We start from the raw sequence: 17954 nt of genomic DNA on the forward strand, positions 1-17954 counted from the left end.
AAAAGGGGAAAGTATAGCCTATAGCCTATACTGTTGGAGGGGGTACAGCAGTGTGTAGACAGAGCTATGGCACATTGTGGTGTTATACAATCTTTTTTAAACATCTTTTGCAGTCACTTTGGGACATATAGCAGCATTTTTCTCATTGCACTGACTCACTTATGTGATATTATGATGCTTTGCAGTACAAGTGTTTAGTCCTGCCTTCTACTGCAGCAGTTCTTTCTTCAGAAATAAATACTGCAGTTGTAAAAAGTTCTCAAATCTCAATAATGAGAACATCAAACATTATCGTGGAAGCAGCAGTGGGTCAGGAATAACGTGGCCGGTATAATGGCCAGATGAGGTTCCTAGTGCAATCCCGTGCTCCCCCAGAGTTGGTGTCGAAGTGTCTTTGAGCAAGACTCTGAAGTAACCCCAATTGCTTCTGATTTGCAAGTTCATTGGTGCCTTGCATGGTTTCCTCCGCCATCGGTGTGTGAATGGGTGAATGCACAATCTATGTAAAGCGCTTTGGATAAAAGCGCTATATAAATGCACCATTTACCATGTTTTGGTGGCACTTCCATATTTTCTTCAGTACAGTACAGTACAGTACAGTACAGTACAGTACAGTACAGTACAGTACAGTACAGTACAGTACAGACTACATTCTGACAGCCAATAGTCCGACAACCAATTGTCCGACAACCAACAGTCCCACTACTCCAATAGTTCGACAACCAATATTTTGACACCCCAACAGCACCACTTAGTTAAGACGGGTCTGATTTTTATCATGATGTTTTGATATGCTTATTGTGTTTTTATTGGGTTGTCATACTGTTTGAAGAGGCTCAAAGAACAATATCACTTCCTGCAATGCTGCCACAGCTGGCATTGTAAACGCATGTGAATGATGTGATATAAAAACATTGAACCTTGATCCTTGTTTTGGTTAAAAGGGTTGATCAAAATCAATGACATTACTAAAGATGTCTGATTACATTGCCAAAGCAAGTGGTAAAATATAAAAACTGTAGTAGTAGTAGTAGTAGTAGTAGTAGTAGTAGTAGTAGTAGAAGTAGTAGTAGTATTATTATTTTTGCTTCAATATTATCATGTTAGATTATTGTAATAAAACCTTCTTGATTATCGAGTGTTGACAACAACCAGTAGAGGGCGCCATTGCTGCCCAACCTTTCCATTCTGTGTAGATAGAAAATGCGAGCGAGAGAGAGAGAGAGAGAGAGAGAGAGAGAGAAGAGAAGAAGAAATCAAAACAAGCGCAATGGCGGTTGGTTGTCAGTAGCTCATGATGAAGCAGTGAGAAGACAACAAGACTTCAAGTTGTGTTTCAAAGGGACCAGGGAGGCCGAGAAAGTCCAACTAAACGTCGAACAAAATGCAGATCACGCTGAAAACACTGCAGCAGCAGACGTTCAAAATAGATATAGACGGAGAGGAGACGGTGAGTGTTTGAATTAATGCTTGTCATGTACCGTTGGGGGTTGGACACAGGGAGTCGACTATGTCCTGGAACGGAATATTAACTTATTGCAAGTTCCCAACGCAAGTCTAGTTTGTTAATAGACTGTGACGTGATATTTATTTATTTAAATCGAGTTTTCCGTCTAGTCTTTCCTGCGTGGCGAAACTGTTACGTGACGTTGCCAGGTGGGTCATTTAGAGACGGATTAATTAATCGCTTGTGTTGACTAGTCAGGTAAATTAATTAGTCGGCTCCAGCACATAGACGTATCCCATAGAAGATGGAAACCAAATTGAAAATGGTAAGGGCCAGGAAAAGTGGGCACCAAGAATGAGTGGGCACCTCGCTCGGTGTTACAGTCTCGATAGTTAACCAAAATAAGATATTTGGGAAATGGTAATTAATGTAAACTACAGATTTTACATGCACATTGACATTTCTTTCTCAAAATATTTACAAAATTTGGTAAGTAATGTAAACTATATTAGTATACAGATTTGAACATGCACGACTTTAATTTATGTACCCTTCAAGTTTTATGCCCAAAAGGGCTGGATATTATACAGGTTTTGTAGCTCTTTGTTCTAATATCATAATTATCATTTATCCGAATATTGTATATTCCAAAATAGTTTATTTTTTTAACATTATGGGAAAAATATATAAAAAGAAATAGCCAATTTAAAATCGAGTTGCCCTCTATTCCTTGGTGCCCACTGTCTGCACACTCATCCTTGGTGCCCACTGTCTGCACACTCATCCTTGGTGTCCACTCTTCCTGTAATATGCAGATGTACTTTATAGAGAATGAACTTGACTGGACATAATAAAAACAAAAATGACTTAAGACTGCCAAGTTGTGATCAACTTGGCAGTCGATCAGCGGTAATCATAAGTAAATAAAGCTAGTTTTGATTAGAATTTGATAAAGATAAAAGCATTTCAAAAATCAATGGCATTGGATTTGAATTGACAGAATTATCCGTCAATGGCAGTGAATGTGTACTGGTAAGTCTGTCTGGCTGCATGCAAACCCCTCAGAAAGTTTGTGGAAATATGTGTTTGATCATGACCTTGCTCTAGTCCTGTTTGGAACCTTAAACCAGGCTTAAATTGCTTATTTGCCAGTCAACCCCATCCATGGCAAGATTGCATTGGCAAAACATGGCACTAGCTGACGGCTGTCACTGACTTCATAAGCGGTTGTTTCACCTACCGGCGTAGGGTCCACTGGGCCGCCGCCACGCAGGCCGTGGCCCAGTCAGTTTAGAGCTGGCCCAGTCTAACTTCGAAGAGAGGGGGCGAAAAAACAAGAAAAACAACAACAGATAGCCTACTTTCTTTGGCAGACCATGTGCAAATTTCTGTTTTGTATAGCAAACGGCATGCAGGCCGCCTTTGTTTGAAATGGTCCCCCAAATCGTTCACACTTCACACCTATTCCCCCCCCCCCCCCCCCCCCCCTAATTTGCCCAGTCAATCATATGATCCACGCTACGTGCCTGGTTTCACCCCGCTCTAAAAGTTTTACTTTCCACAACTAAGTTTATCATCTGTAGCTCTGCAGAAATACCTTAACTTTTTTAGGGGCACTAGCCCCTCCTATATACAGCTTTTGTCCTCACACGTCTCAATATTTGCCATTGACAATGAAAGAAGAATTAGGTGACAAATGTCTGCCAAATATGACGTAAATCCTGTCCCCACACGTCTCATAGACAATGAAAGGAGAAATTAGGTCAAATGTCTGACAAATATGATGTACATTTAAACCAATCACATCAATTCAGTTGTTCATGAGATGATGTATAATGATGAGATCGCCCCTCACTTCACACGGCCCACACGGGTATGATTTTGGATACGATACGGCAAAAAGGGTTTTTGCCACTGCAGGGATACCTTGCCACAGAACCTTTTCTCCTAGGTACAGCTGAGGTTCCAATTGAATTCCCATTTAAATTGATGTGCCCTTTGTAATGTACTGTTCATGCATTTGTGGGATGAGCAACACATGCTGATTATGTGGGTGGATCTACTCTCCAGTGAAATGCGCCCACATTGCTGTTATCTGTGCACAACAGAACAGCCAACTCAGACGGGACATAATTGGCCATTTTTATGCTGTATTCTTTGAACAAAACAGCAGGAGGCATGTCTCGATTCTTACATAATCGCCTCATCTGAGGAAATATTTTAGATAATTGCAATGGGAATTTGTAGATCTGCTTATTTTATTTTATCTCTGTGCATAAGGTATTTGTCATATCTGTCAATAATAAAGGAAGTCGGATCAGGGCAGATATATTGGTTGAGCAGGATTCATCGCAGGTCAGCCAACTGTTTGTTACTTAACTCCAGTTGGTACAGTGCAGCGTGTCTTGAGCTGATTCCAAAAGTGTTGAATTGGACCGGTCTGGGCTGTTGGCAGTTCATTCCATCCTTTCTACTCTACATCCTTCAGGTAATCTTGACAATGCTGGCTCTGCAGGGGCCAGCATTGTCATCTTTGAGGATGACGTTAGGAAGCCAGATTGTGAAGACTTGGGGTCACCAATGGCAATGACCAGTGGTTTGATTTTATTTATTTATTAGATCCCCCATTAGCTTGCTGTACATGACAGCAGCTACTCTTCCTCGGGTCTCAGGAAGCCAGCCATGTCTGCTTATTATAATCGGCTGTAAAGTGAAGTCGCTTGTAAATATTGGTAGTTGCCGGTTGATGTTTTTTGGGCTTGTTTCCAAAGTGTAGTACGGTAGTTATATTTGGCCGTGATGCTCAAACATTTTCATGCCAAGGAATACCAGGGAGGGACCCCCACATTCAAATACATGTTACAAAATACATTCCACAATTTGTACATCAAGATTTCTTTAAAAATAGCACGCTTGTAGATCGCCAATTTTTAAATAGTTGATGTATATGGTGAGTGATATACAACCGTAACTGTACAACTGTAAATAGCCAATGATCATGTGCCCTATACTCGCTTCTTTGGACTTGTTTTCATAGACCTGATTATCATGGTGGCTTATTTCTCTCTCTCAAAATCTGGAAACACACTGCCAGTAACTACAGAATCTCACCCCCTTTTTGTAGTATATTGAGATTGTTAGTCAGTGGTGACTACTAGTGTTTGCTGGCTTACGTTTACCCAGTCTGGCGTACGAGTTTAAAAAACAGTTTTGATTTTTTGTTATTGACTGACTGACGGTATACGTACGTATGTTATGAGATGTGCTAGCAAGTAAAAATCAACAGGAACCAACCTATGCCGACAACAAACAACATCTTGTGACTTGTTCGATCTACATGTTGACCATGAAAAACAGGAAATGGAGGCATCAAACAGAGGGGATTGACTGCTGAGCCACCGGCAACGAGTGAGATCAGATTTCACTGACAGTGTACTGTACATGCAGTGTGCTGTTTACAAAGCATGAGCTATCAAAATGTTGACCCCAACGGCTGCAAGGTTGATCTGATCCAGTGAATAAAATTAAAACCAGCCTGTTCACCCCAGATACATGAAGTGATAAATGAACGAGCTCATCTCGGTGAAATAGATTTTTTTAGGAATGTACCGATGGGACATTTTGGGCGATATCGATATCCGATATAATGAATTGCTGTTATGGCTGATGACCAAAAGAAAAAACTCGATTCTGAATGAAACTGGTTTAGGCAAGTCAGATTTAACTTTTTTAATTCCTTATATTATTGTGAGCTTGTAGATCTGCCCAAGCTACATAATAGTGTTAGTACATAAAGTCTGCTCATTATACTCTACTTTGGGCTTGTTTTTCTCTGTACAGTTTCTTTAAAATATTGAGGGTCCTTGACATGAAAATGTTTGAGAACCATGATGAACCATGATAATGATAATGGTCTCTTGTGTAGTTTCTCTCTCCAGATGTTCTGTCCAATGATATTGGGATCTGCACTTTCTGTAGTGTAGGGTAACATTTAGGGTACTTAACAACATGTATTTATATGTTTCCACAGGTCAAGACATTGAAAGAAAGGATTGAACATGAGAAGGGGAAGGACGGTTTTCCAGTCGATGGACAGAAATTGATATATGCAGGTATGTTATAACGATGAATTTCTGCTCATATCGGTGCAGTAATGCACTTGCTTTAGTCACATATCAGCTGAACACTCCATTTTATTTTGAACATACCTTCATTACCTTAAACTCAAATGTTCCTTTTTCAGGAAATGAAAAATATAGATTTCTCAGGAAATCAAGAAAACGTTATATTCAGGGCTGCACACAACCTTTTTGGTCTAGTACTAAGAGGAGCACCTGGAGGAGTTTCTTGGTGCTCCTAAAATGCGGCGACCCGTCTCGCCGGATGGATAAAAGAGGGATGAATAACTTATAGCAAAACAATATTTATTGGATGAGTGGGGAGTCAATGGAGGGTATTGCAACTCTAGATTTAGCCCTAGAATGGCTCTTGTTGTAGATTCATCCCATTATTAAAAAAATCTAAATTTGCTAAAATCTAGGTCCATGTGTGGTCCAGCCCTATGGAATGCATATTATAATAAAAACAACTTAATACTTCCTAAGGATAATATGAGCATCAAAGCAATATTTAGATTTTTATTATTTTGTATTTAAATAACCGATCTACTAGCTCGTCACAACGTGTTGCGACACAGCTTGCAGATCAGCAATTTTTTTAACATGCAACACATCGGCGAAGCATACATCAGGCATCCCTAGTTCCCTTTTGTTTTTAGCTGAGGCGACGTACGTAGTCAGACAGTCAGACACACATGGCTCCTCGGTGCAAAAATAAACAGTGTACACTACCCGACTTTACGATAATAAGGGACAGTATGTCGAGACACGGTGTTCATGTTGGGCAGCAGCAGTGCCAGTCCGCAATGCTTTAAACTCTTCCCACTCCACTATGTCGGAACTAAAACCTTAGTACCCGTAAAAAGTCGGTGGCCGGTGCCTAGGCTGAGAGAGACGCTAATATGGTTTCTTCCTCGGATTCGGGTTCTGAGACGGCATCGCACACGAGCAACCATGCTGCTCCAGCAGCCGGAAAACAAACTGGGAAGAGTGCAAAGCATCCAAAGCATGCCCTTTTACACCGGGGACTACAGTAGTTTGCTATCTGAAACGGAGAAGACGAAACTATTTGTGTCAGGTTTTCCTGTGAACCGCCCTCCGCCTCCTCCCAGGCTCCCAGCAGAAAGCAGCATGGAATCCTCCCCCTTTTGAGTAAGGACGCGCTGTGATTGGCCAGTAGCCACTTTGAGTGGCAGTCGGTGGAAAATGCTCTCGCCACAGAATTTACTAGTATTCTGGCCATAATAATCATTCTAGGCGGCCCCGGCTGTTGGTACGCAGAAGCGCTTCCCGGCGCTTGATTGACAGCGCATTTTGAATTTTGACGACGCATGCGCGGTGGCGCACCACTTATGTGCAGCCCTGGTTATATTTTTAAAACGATGAAATACTGCCTCATCGAAGTTGGTATTGTGACTTAATACATTGTCAATTACTTGAGAGGGGGGTAGGTGGAGGAGTTGGCTGCTGTAGCAGAGAGTTTGAGGGTCCAATGGGCTGGTTTTGTCCGAAGCACTTTTTAATGCTTTTCATGGATTCAATATGTTTTTTTAACCAACACACAGACATAAAGAGTGTTCAATAGCATTGATTTATGGGAGAGGGAAAAAATGGAGTTAGGTGGTTTCCTCCCGACAGCAATGCTAAAAAACAAATGTATACAGGGTCATGCCAGAGTCTCCCACTCACTCGCATAGGGGGCCCTTGTTTAAGGACACCAGTATTGTGCTGTCACATGATGACAGAATTGTGAGTGTCATTGTTGTCAGTAAGAAACGTTGAATGTCCAAAATGGTAAAAACGTGTCCGTGGTTGTTAATGAACACTCATTCATGTTTTCTCCTCCTAGGTAAAATTCTGAGTGATGACACGGCGCTCAAAGAGTACAAAATAGATGAGAAGAACTTTGTGGTTGTCATGGTTGCAAAGGTAGGAGTGTGTCTGAGAAATCAATTTATATTCATTCTCTCTTCTTCTGAACATTAGATAGCCTCTTTCTCCGGGCTGTGAGGATATAGCAAGTCCCAAATGGCAAAACAGTTAAGATTATGATGATAATATAACCTTAAAAACAAACATCTTTTTTATTTTATTTTTTTTATTATTCTTTTTTGCGGCTTACGCCTTTTATTGATTTTTGAATGGACAGACAGTAGGCTGACAGGAAACGGGAGAGAGATGGGGGGATGACATGCAGTAAAGGCCGTGTCGGGTCCGGGAGTCGAACACGCGGCACACTGCGACTGGATTACCAGTCCGGTGCCCAGACCGTTACGCTACGGCCTGGGCCAAAACAAACATCTTTTGTATTTTTTTGTTTTCTTTAAAACTTTTTTATTATACAGTAGTAGTATACATTTAATCATACTTCGTTAGGTCCACTGATTCAAGCCAAAACACGATTGATTGATCATTAATATAAACATGTTGTGGAAATGCACGCTGCCCAATAACCATCTGATTAAGTGACTTTAAAGTGATCCGATGTTCACTTATTAAACACTCAACGAGTTTGAGATTTTCGACGCCATGATTGGCCATGAAACGACATTTAAACCATGGCCTTGTATGTTCAACCATGCATGCGTGTCTGGTTTTAAGAGGCCTTGTTCAGCTCAAACTGACCACCGCCGACGATGGCGGATGGTTAATTAACTTTCCATGTCATTGGAGGAAGGTGCGTCATGTGCATAACGGAGAGAGACGGAGAATACAGGTTGTCTATTTGGCTTTTGTGAGTCTATTGCAGCGTTTTAAAAATAAATATGGCAAATGTCATGTCAATTTCGCTTTAGAAACCTCCCTGCCTCTCTTAAATGTCTTAGCTGTTTGTGCTCCTCCTGACCTGTAGATGTCACAGCTATGACCATGGTCATAACTCTGACAAGCAGAAGGATAGTTTTGTTCATATTTTCATGTACTGGCCTCTAGCCTGTATGCAGGATGGGTCACAGTTTGTGACACATTTGAGTGATCATACTGTGGGTCACAGTTTGAGACACATTTGAGTGATAATACTGTATGTGAAGGGTGCGGAATTATGTTTTTGGGTAAAGTTATTTTGCCAGATATTGAGATATTTAAACACAATTATTAGTCTCTCTTGCTGTGCCAAATGCCAGTAGGGAAATAGTTGTTTAGCCTGGGTGGGCAGTCAGCATACATTGTGAAAAGGTTTTCTTGATGCTGTAGCTTTAAATATTGGTTACTGCCCACAACCATGGACAATGGGGTTTTATTCCTCCATGGTGCCTTTGGTTTGGCCCGGTTGCCATGACGTCGAATTGTACACTATGGCCCTCATTTATCAACCGTGCGTACGGCAAAATATGGGTGCACGCCGAAATTCCCGCAATTGTCGGCATTTACTATTTCCGCCAAAGCTTGAAATTGAACTTGAGACAGGACAAAAATGACGTCTGGTCGGGAGCTGTCGTACGCTATGTCCTCACCTGTTTTTCTGTCGTAGAACGGCAGAGCAGCATTGTTTGACCAGCTGAGAGGCTGCCAAAGGCATCGAAACATATGTATTCACTCCTAAAATGTTAATATAAAACTGTATGTATATGGGCTACATGTAAAAGAAAAGAAAAAGAAAAAGAAAAAAGGAATAGACCTACATCTACGTATTTGTGTCATATGAAATTTGTAGGAGATTTCCAACTTTACAATTAAAATCGCGCTTGATTTAAGCCATTTAAACAGTGTTTTGCATGAGCGCATACATGTGAGGATTTGGGCTGTCTGTGCTGGACTATTTCCATGACGGGACGTTAGAAAGTAGCCTATAGTGCAGTGCTGCAGCTGTGGAGAGTCCCAACATGCATGGGTACTGGGTAGCCTATACTGTAGCCTAATCTACAGCAGGCCAATGTCTTTCTGGAGTTACGGTATGTGCAATCTCCTCCTCGTTTAATAAACCTGACGCGTCGCTCGAATGCCAAATGTACCGTGCCAGCGCAAGTGGGAACATCGGAGATAGGTAGGCTACCCAGCCAGCCCACCACCACCACTCCACCAGTGCCAGCCACATGGGCTACGGTTTTAGCTGCACATTCATATATTGACAGTTGACAGCCCAGCCACTGCAGCGACTAGCGACTGCGAGGCAATCTAAATAGACTGTCGAACGTGCATGGTCAGTTGGTCACGGTGTCACGGACAGACAGACGGGACAGGAGGAGCGCCTATGCAAAACAGCAGTGTGTGTGTGCCTATTATTTAATTCATGGTTCACAGGTTCAGTTTTTCGTTCACTAATATATCTTGTTGTATATTAAATAAAAAATACTAATAATTTAATATACAACTAACAACACACAGTGACTGTTGCTTGCAAATTGCGATATGTGAGTGCGTGCGTACGGGGGGGGGGGGGGGGGGGGTGAGGCGGGCAGCAAGGGAAGCGAAGGAGAAACAGACAGGGTAGGCCTACAGCTTTATTTAATTCATGCAGGTTTATTTATTTAAGATACAACAAGTTGCGTATGCGTGCGTGCGTCTGTGTGTGACTGTGTGTGATGGAGAGAGCTGGGGCAGCGAGTGCCAGATAGATTTCAGCCGTCACATTTATTAACGTCGGAACGAAATTAAGGAAGGATCAGCTGTTTGCGATCACTTTATAAATGCCAGGGCGACGTGGGTGTACTACGAAACCTGCACTCGAATTTGGGGCAGATTTTACACTGAATTGATAAATGAGGGCCACTCTACACCCCCACCACACCAGAAATAAGGGGTTGGCACTAGTGATGGGGAGAGAATAAAAGAGGATGAAAACCAGGACAATGTCATGTCATTTTACAATAAATGACAAATGTAATTGTGTCTGTGATAAGACAAGTCTGTGACTGCCACAAAAAGCTGACCCATTAAGACCGGGAAAGTATCTTTGTCACTTTAGATTTTAACCACTTAACCATTATTTTATACTTTGGCAATTCAATAACAGATATACAAGCTCATAGCGCATCACTAAATGCCACAATATGAAATAAAGAAATCATGAAAATGTCTTTTTTTTTAAGGAAATTTCTTTTTAACTCAAATATTTCCTTCTGGGGGTTCCTGAAACAATTTGAGATGAGGGTCCGTGGCCAAATGCATATAGTTTTGGGTGTCCTTGACTTGAAAAGGTTCGTCGTTTTTCTGAAAACTGTTCGGCCTCAGGTCTTAATGGGTTAAAGAAATGAAGCTTAATAGAAGTAACGTAATGGAAAAATTATGAAGGCATGAACTCCAGGTCAGGGTGTAATTCTACTAAATTCATCAGGAGTGTGGTATTGTGTAAGATCATTTTATACTCTGCCAACACGTGGGACTTTAACCCCAGGGTCAAGTGTTTGCACTTAAACTCATCTAGATTACAACCAGGACAGGTAATGATCCGCCTCTGTTCAGTATAATGTGGATTACATTAATTTAATGATTATACATTTTTTTTATTAAAGATGGAGTGCCATGATTTTTGTACTCTTTCTGTTCTGTCTATGGAGTTAACATTACCGGTACTCTAATAGACTATAGATTAGAATATTTAAATATGTATTCCCTGTGTATTTTTGGTTTCTTCCTGAAAGCTGAAAGCCTTTGGTGCTAAGGTGAAAACCAGGTATACTTAATGAACTGGTGGGGGTGGCCACTGGCCACATAAAAACATAATTTTAACACTTTCGGTACATTTCTTTTCTCTGCTCAAAATAGTACAATGTTTGGGTGTTTATATAAAACATTAATCCAAGCTTGGCCAGGGGGTTCCTCTTTTTTTTGTTGGTTTTTCCGCGCATTTCAGTAGAACTGGCCTCATGATAATGGGAGGGAACGTGTTCACATGATGCTAAAACAATGATGGTATCACTATGCAATGTAATGACATTTGAGTTAGTATTTTTTCTCGCACGGTCCTAAAGGCACTCTTTTTCTTCTTTGCAGCCTAAACCAGCCCCGTCAGCTGCACCCTCGGGCTCTGTCACTACATCATCCCCAGCAGCTCCAGGTGTGTCGGCGTCGGGCAATGACACCCCACCAGAAGATGCACCTAAAGACGACAAGACGGAGGACAGTCCACCCACAACTGCTGCACCGTGTACAGCTACAGGGTATATCTCTCATGGCTACTTAGGCCCTAGACACTTGGTCATATAACAAAGAGCGAAAATATCTTTTGAGCATTTTCAAGTCTTTGGAGTTTTTTTAAATGTGAAAGGTTTTGAAAATGTTCTAACAATGACGTTCACAAAACAAAGACGCCCTGTTGAGTTAATGAAATATACAAGAGGTTTGGTAACTTGTCTATATATGGGCGTGGAAGGTATAACACACGACACGTTACCACTAACACTAAATTAAACCATTATCAAAATTGTTTAAGCACTATTTTCATTCTCCTGTCATACTGGCACTTTCATTCTAGGATCAGTCATGCTGTCAGGACACTCACTATTATGATGCTTAATGTTGTGTACTAACGCCATAACCGGATAAAATGAATTGAAAACATAATTATTTGTATTCATTATTACATGTTCATTGCTCTCCTGCAGTACCACTGAAGAGGGAACTAATCCTGATTTAATCGATGAAGCACTTTCAGCTCTTGGTAAGACCTTACTAACGTCAACAGTTATGTCATGAATTATTGATTTGAATAAATCTACCATTATGTAGAGCTTTAAGATCTCCGGCAAGACGCCGGACGACAAATCTACGGTCACTGACTGTCCCGACTAGAAAATGTCATAGATTATAATTCGGTTACATTGTTTGCAGAGACACGCACTCTACCGAGTGCAAGCTTTCTTGTTTGAACTGTGTCTGTATTGTTTATATCGAACAGAGGGTTTTAATGAGGCTGAAATTGAGTAGTAGTCATGTCACGTCATTCTTCTCTACCGCCGGCCAGTGCGGCCACCATCTCCTCTTGTCTGCCTGTGAAATTTGAGCATTTGACATTGTTTGTGTGACCGTAATGAATACAAACTTTATTGTTCTCCAAGGGCATTGGTGTTGTTGGCAGCAGCAAAACAAAACGGGGGGAATAATAAGATAAATCAAGTTGCTGTCAGCGACACTTTTAACGGTGTTCGAGGCCTCTCAATGGTCAAATGTGGGGGAACTACTTTACAGACACTTTGTTTTCTCTGCAGTCCAAGAACAGTTTACAATATAAATCATTACAGGTAAAACATTAAATCAACAATAAAACATGCTTTGCGCAGAAATGAGTAATATACCTGATTTATAATTAGTTGTGCTGTTTGTTGTGAGCTTGTAGAATGGCCATTTTCGGCTTTATGGTTAGGCTTAAAGCGGGCACAAAAATGAAAAAGAAAGCATTCATAAAACCGACAGTCATGCCAAAATATGTATGTCCTCACAAGCCTAATTATATTAATACAAACGTGTGTGTGTTCACTTCTCAGTGACGGGCCAGTCATATGAATCCATGGTGGTGGAAATGATGCTGATGGGGTACGAGAGGGAGCAGGTGGTGGCGGCTCTCCGAGCCAGCTACAACAACCCAGACAGAGCTGTGGAGTATCTGCTCTCGGTAAGAACGACCACACCAACATATAGACGTGTACTCAACATGCTGCACTACACTACATCAAGTGCCTGCTGTGTACTCATACTGCACTCCATCTGATGTGAACTCGTCGGCCTACTGCACCACACCTGTATACCCATGCTACACTACAGCTAATGTGTAACACCTTTTTTTGGGGGTGATTTTCAAAGCATCATACACCTCAATGTGTGTTGTGTCCAACTGGCAAAGGTGGTGCTTTAAGCCTTGTATGTCTCAAAGCCCTCTGAGAAGATGAATGACTGTCCCAATGATTATTTATACCAATCACTACCTATCTGCGACACGTGAGCTTGCCGATTCAGATTGGCTAGTTTCACTTTTATTGTACTCCACTGTACAATAACTGTACAACGAAAGATAACACAGGGTTAAGTGGTTACCCTTTGCCGGCGTGCAAATTGTCATGGGAAAACAATGGGAAAGTTGCATAGCTGTGCCTGTCCGGGCTGTGATCGGCACCTTGGAATATCTTTCAACACTACAACAAGCGATTACACCATTTTAAAGTGGATTTTCATGACAAGCAACTCAACAGTCGGTGCAGTGGCTGTTCAAAGGTAACGTTATACTTAGGCAGTCTAGGCTATTAGACCGCCGTACATTGCAGGCATTCAACCTGTTAATTGTTGTCCAGGGCATCCCAGCCAGGGAGGAACGCAGCACAGGAGGGGGAGGAGCCGACACAGTGGCCCCTCCTCCAGTAGGAGGAACGGCAGCCATTTCCACTGCTGGTCTGAGTCTTCCCTCCACAACCGGCTCCTCACAGGGCGACAGTGGAGGTGATTGCGACACTTATTCAAAATAATCAATTTAACAGGTTTGGCCTGGGTTTGTGCAGAATTTGATACTCTGATACTCTCAATGCATGCAATGTTACACGATGTGTTATGAAGTATAAAATAAGTGGTTAATCGATGTGTGTGTATATATAAATATAATGTACAGGCTCATTGATTGATGATGACCCTGCTGTTCTCCAGGCAACCCCCTGAGCTACCTGGCCAGCCAGCCCCAGTTCCACACCATGAGGCAGCTCATCCAACAGAACGCCAGCCTGCTTCCAGCCCTGCTGCAGGAGATAGGCCGAGAGAACCCAGAGCTCTTGCAGGTACCAACACCATGGATTCAAGTTCTCAGTCGCCACGGCTGATGTCTTAAAGTCTCTCGTAGCATCATGACAAGACAAGTCTGTCTGTCTTAAATTACAAATTGTGTTACTGCAGCAGGAATGTAGATGACATTTAGCAGCACACGATGTTTCTTTCCTATGGCTCAGTGCATATAGGTTCTTGAGTGCTAACGTTTGTTAACCTTTTAGCTGATCACGAAAATCAAGGTCTTGCAGTGCCATCTCTCTTTCTGCAGCAGCAGTTTGTGATCATTACTTGGGCTTTGCTGTCTGCTGAGATGCCAAACTATGTGCTTAGTACATTTTTATGGGTTCCGTAGTATCTCTTAAGGTGTTTACGTAGAACATTCCGTTTTCTGTGGGAAAATTCCACAATCTCAAAAAACTAAACGATGATGTGTTGTACACAGAGGAAGATTACTTTGAATTGGTTGAGGCAAGAGCTGATTTTGAGTGACTTGGTTGGCTTGGTGCCAGATGTGGATACCTCTTCCACTTACAGCTCTTCAAAGGGATATTTTATTTTACTAAATCTACAAAGTGGTACTTTTACATTTACATTTCAACCACCAGCTGTCAACAAATGTATATTAATTTGGGATTCCATTTACTTGACATGAAAATGTTTGAAAAAACAACTGGTTTAAACAACCTTAGGAGCGTCTTTACAGGAAAAACATGCCGAAAGTCGCTTGTAATAGGCAAAATGGCAACACTGGTGACGTCTCTTGTTTTGTTTCCTCCTGTAGGAGATCAGCAACCATCAGGAACAATTCATCCAGATGCTGAATGAGCCCAACCCAGAGGGGGTACAGGACAGCAGCAGCAGCAGGGTTGGTGCAGGTGGAACAGGTGATGCCGCCAGTGGAAACCCTATGAACTACATCCAAGTAACTCCCCAGGAGAAAGAGGCCATTGAAAGGGTGAGGACCATACCACCTGCTTTGACATTGTTTTAGTTCTACTCCGTCGCACAATGTTTCTTGCACACCGGAAATAACCCGATATACAAGCTCACAATGCGACCTGATGCAATACATTGTGAGTTTGTAGATCGGTTTGTAGATTCTGCGCACGACAGCGCAATGTGGGAGCTAAACACAAAGTTAACATTGTACTTAAACATTTATTTAGTAATACACAAGACAGTACACGCACACAGAAAAGAATGCGCTTGCTAGAACACTTAAAATGTACCACACTGTTTTACTGTGTAAATACAGTGATTTCTGTATTTTGGTACAGTGTGTATATACATTTAGGATGAATTATCATACAAATAATTGCGATTTGCAATTTAATAGTTTTGAAACATTTAAACTATGTACATCAAAATTACATTTCCGTTTGCCTTTGTGATCAAACATTCCATGGGGCAGATATGACTACCGGTAAATACACAGACATAACTGATATATTTAAAGGAGTAGTTCACCCAATAAAATGACTGATGGAAATCAGTGCCAAGCTGAGTGTGCTCTACTGTTAAGAAAAGCCCCAAATGTACAGTCAATCTGCCTTTCTTGGTTACTATCTTACTTCTAACCTCTGTCTTTGTCATTCCAGCTAAAAGCTCTAGGATTTCCAGAGGGACTTGTTATACAAGCCTACTTTGCCTGTGAGAAGAACGAGAATTTGGCAGCAAACTTCCTCTTACAACAGAACTTTGACGATGATTAATACAGAAGTAGTTATTTAGACTGTTTTATTTCCAACCTCTGCTTTTGGATTGATCACATTGGATGCACAAACAATTACAGGCCTTCTACATTTTTGTTAATTTCTTTTATGTAGAGACATATTTACAAGAACTTAACCACGTTTTATGGTTACAGTGGTTAAAATTTACATGGTGTGTCGGAACTGTTGGTTCTGATCAGTTAAAAATTGAGAACATTTAAGTAAATCTCACAATGGAGAACATTTAAGTAAATCTCACAATGTATCTGTATTGATAGCTACTATGAAACCAAAATGATCCTAGGAAAAGATAAACAAAACAGCATCTACCAAATAGGATGATGAAAGGTAGTTGACTCCAGGATTAGGGAGGTTTTCGTCACCTTTCTAAATCAATGGCCTCAGTCTTTCTTTCTTAAAAAAAAAAAATGAAATTGATATATTTCTAATGCCTAAATCATCTCTTCATGATGCTGGCCACCTCTAAATTGACTATATATCTTTATTGAAAGGATCATGCTGAACCCCAGTAGTATAATGGCCTATGCCAAGAGTGACCTATTTTGTGCAAGTCATACAAGGCAATGTGACTTTTACATCTTTTCAAGGTGGAACAAGATATCACTTAATCTTAAAAATATGGCCGTAGTCAGGCCAAAGTCACAAATTCAATGCAAATTGGCTTTTAATTCTCTTATGTTACGTGTAGTTAACAGACACCCATGTTTTCTGAAAAGCTTGGAGAAAAAATGACTTGGACCATTATTGTAGGAAGGTGACATTTTCCTGCACCTGTTCTCGTTTTATTTTCTATTTTCACTTTCCAGTTACTGCGATTCCTAGATGTTATAGCAGCTGTTTTTGATTACTAAAGATTTCTAAATGATGATGAACATGTTATGGTAAATGTTTTGTTTTATATATTTTCTAGTAAAATTACAATATCTGACTGCATGCAAATAATCAAAGTGTGTCTTGTGGACAACAGCTTTGTAAGAAGACAGGCATCATTGTGGCTTATGTAATAAAGTCTATAATCCTCAAACATCTATATACTCGTAGGCCCTGTGACATACCATCCCTCCTGTCATTTTTACAGAATTAAAATATACAAAAACTCTTGATTGTTTGCTTCTATGCGATATGCTGTACATAAAGTTCTAATCTATGCCATGACTTTCATGACTCTTGTTCACTTATTTGAAGGAGTTTGAAGTATGTCATGAGAATTGAGCTAACTTGCATTCATTTAAAACATTGTCATGATGTAGTCTAAAGACACTAGAATGGACTAACAAACTAACATCTAAAGTATCACAAGTGTACACTTTATTACCAATATCGAACTTAAGCTTACATCAATTGAATTAGAATTAAAAATGGGGAAATCGTACAAGCCAAAACAAAAGATGATCGGCACAGGGGCCAAGGCGGGGGTTAATCCGTCCCTGGGGAGAAGACTCATGATAATTTGAATTCATACTCGTACCAGAATGCAACTAGAAAAGCCAACTTGCGCCTTGCACACAAGTAGGCCATGTATGTGTGCAAGCAGAGCTCCCCATGAGGTGTGCTCACCACTGCTGATAAGACTGCTGCTCTGATATTGGTCAATCTTGAAACATACCTTAGTAACGTCACCAATAATGGTGGTCCCTTATTGGCTGTTGAAGGACACCGACATACATACCCGCAGTACTTGCGTGCCCTAAGTAATTGTTTTCCTAGAATGATGCGTTTCAAGATGGGGAGCAGAACCTTATGTGCTGTATACATTGTAGACCACAAGAGGGCAGCATAGATGACAAATCAAATGAGTAACTAACTGGCACAAAGCAAGCAAAGTGGCGAGGTTATAATGAATGAGGCCTTATAAGGCCTCACTCATTAAAACAACTATTCATTTTGACTTTTTTACATGCATGAAGTAGGTAGGTAGCAAATAGTTAAACCTAATAATTCAACATTTCAAACGTTCCTTCACAGAGAAAC

At 41.0% G+C, this 17954-nt stretch overlaps 1 protein-coding gene across 1 annotated transcript; it reads left to right on the forward strand.

Moving 5' to 3' along the window:
- Positions 1-1255: 1255 nt before the first annotated feature.
- rad23b (RAD23 homolog B, nucleotide excision repair protein) lies at positions 1256-17083 on the forward strand. The gene is made up of 10 exons (XM_083794447.1): positions 1256-1450; positions 5478-5559; positions 7415-7494; positions 11497-11663; positions 12108-12163; positions 12987-13114; positions 13788-13932; positions 14134-14261; positions 15032-15205; positions 15849-17083. The coding sequence occupies exons 1-10, from the start codon at positions 1385-1387 to the stop codon at positions 15960-15962; spliced, it is 1140 nt and encodes a 379-aa protein (XP_083650573.1). The 5' UTR covers positions 1256-1384; the 3' UTR covers positions 15963-17083.
- The last annotated feature ends 871 nt before the right edge of the window (positions 17084-17954 follow it).

The sequence above is a fragment of the Protomyctophum parallelum genome (assembly GCF_964188405.1).
Source record: "Protomyctophum parallelum genome assembly, chromosome: 21".
NCBI classification, from domain to species: domain Eukaryota; kingdom Metazoa; phylum Chordata; class Actinopteri; order Myctophiformes; family Myctophidae; genus Protomyctophum; species Protomyctophum parallelum.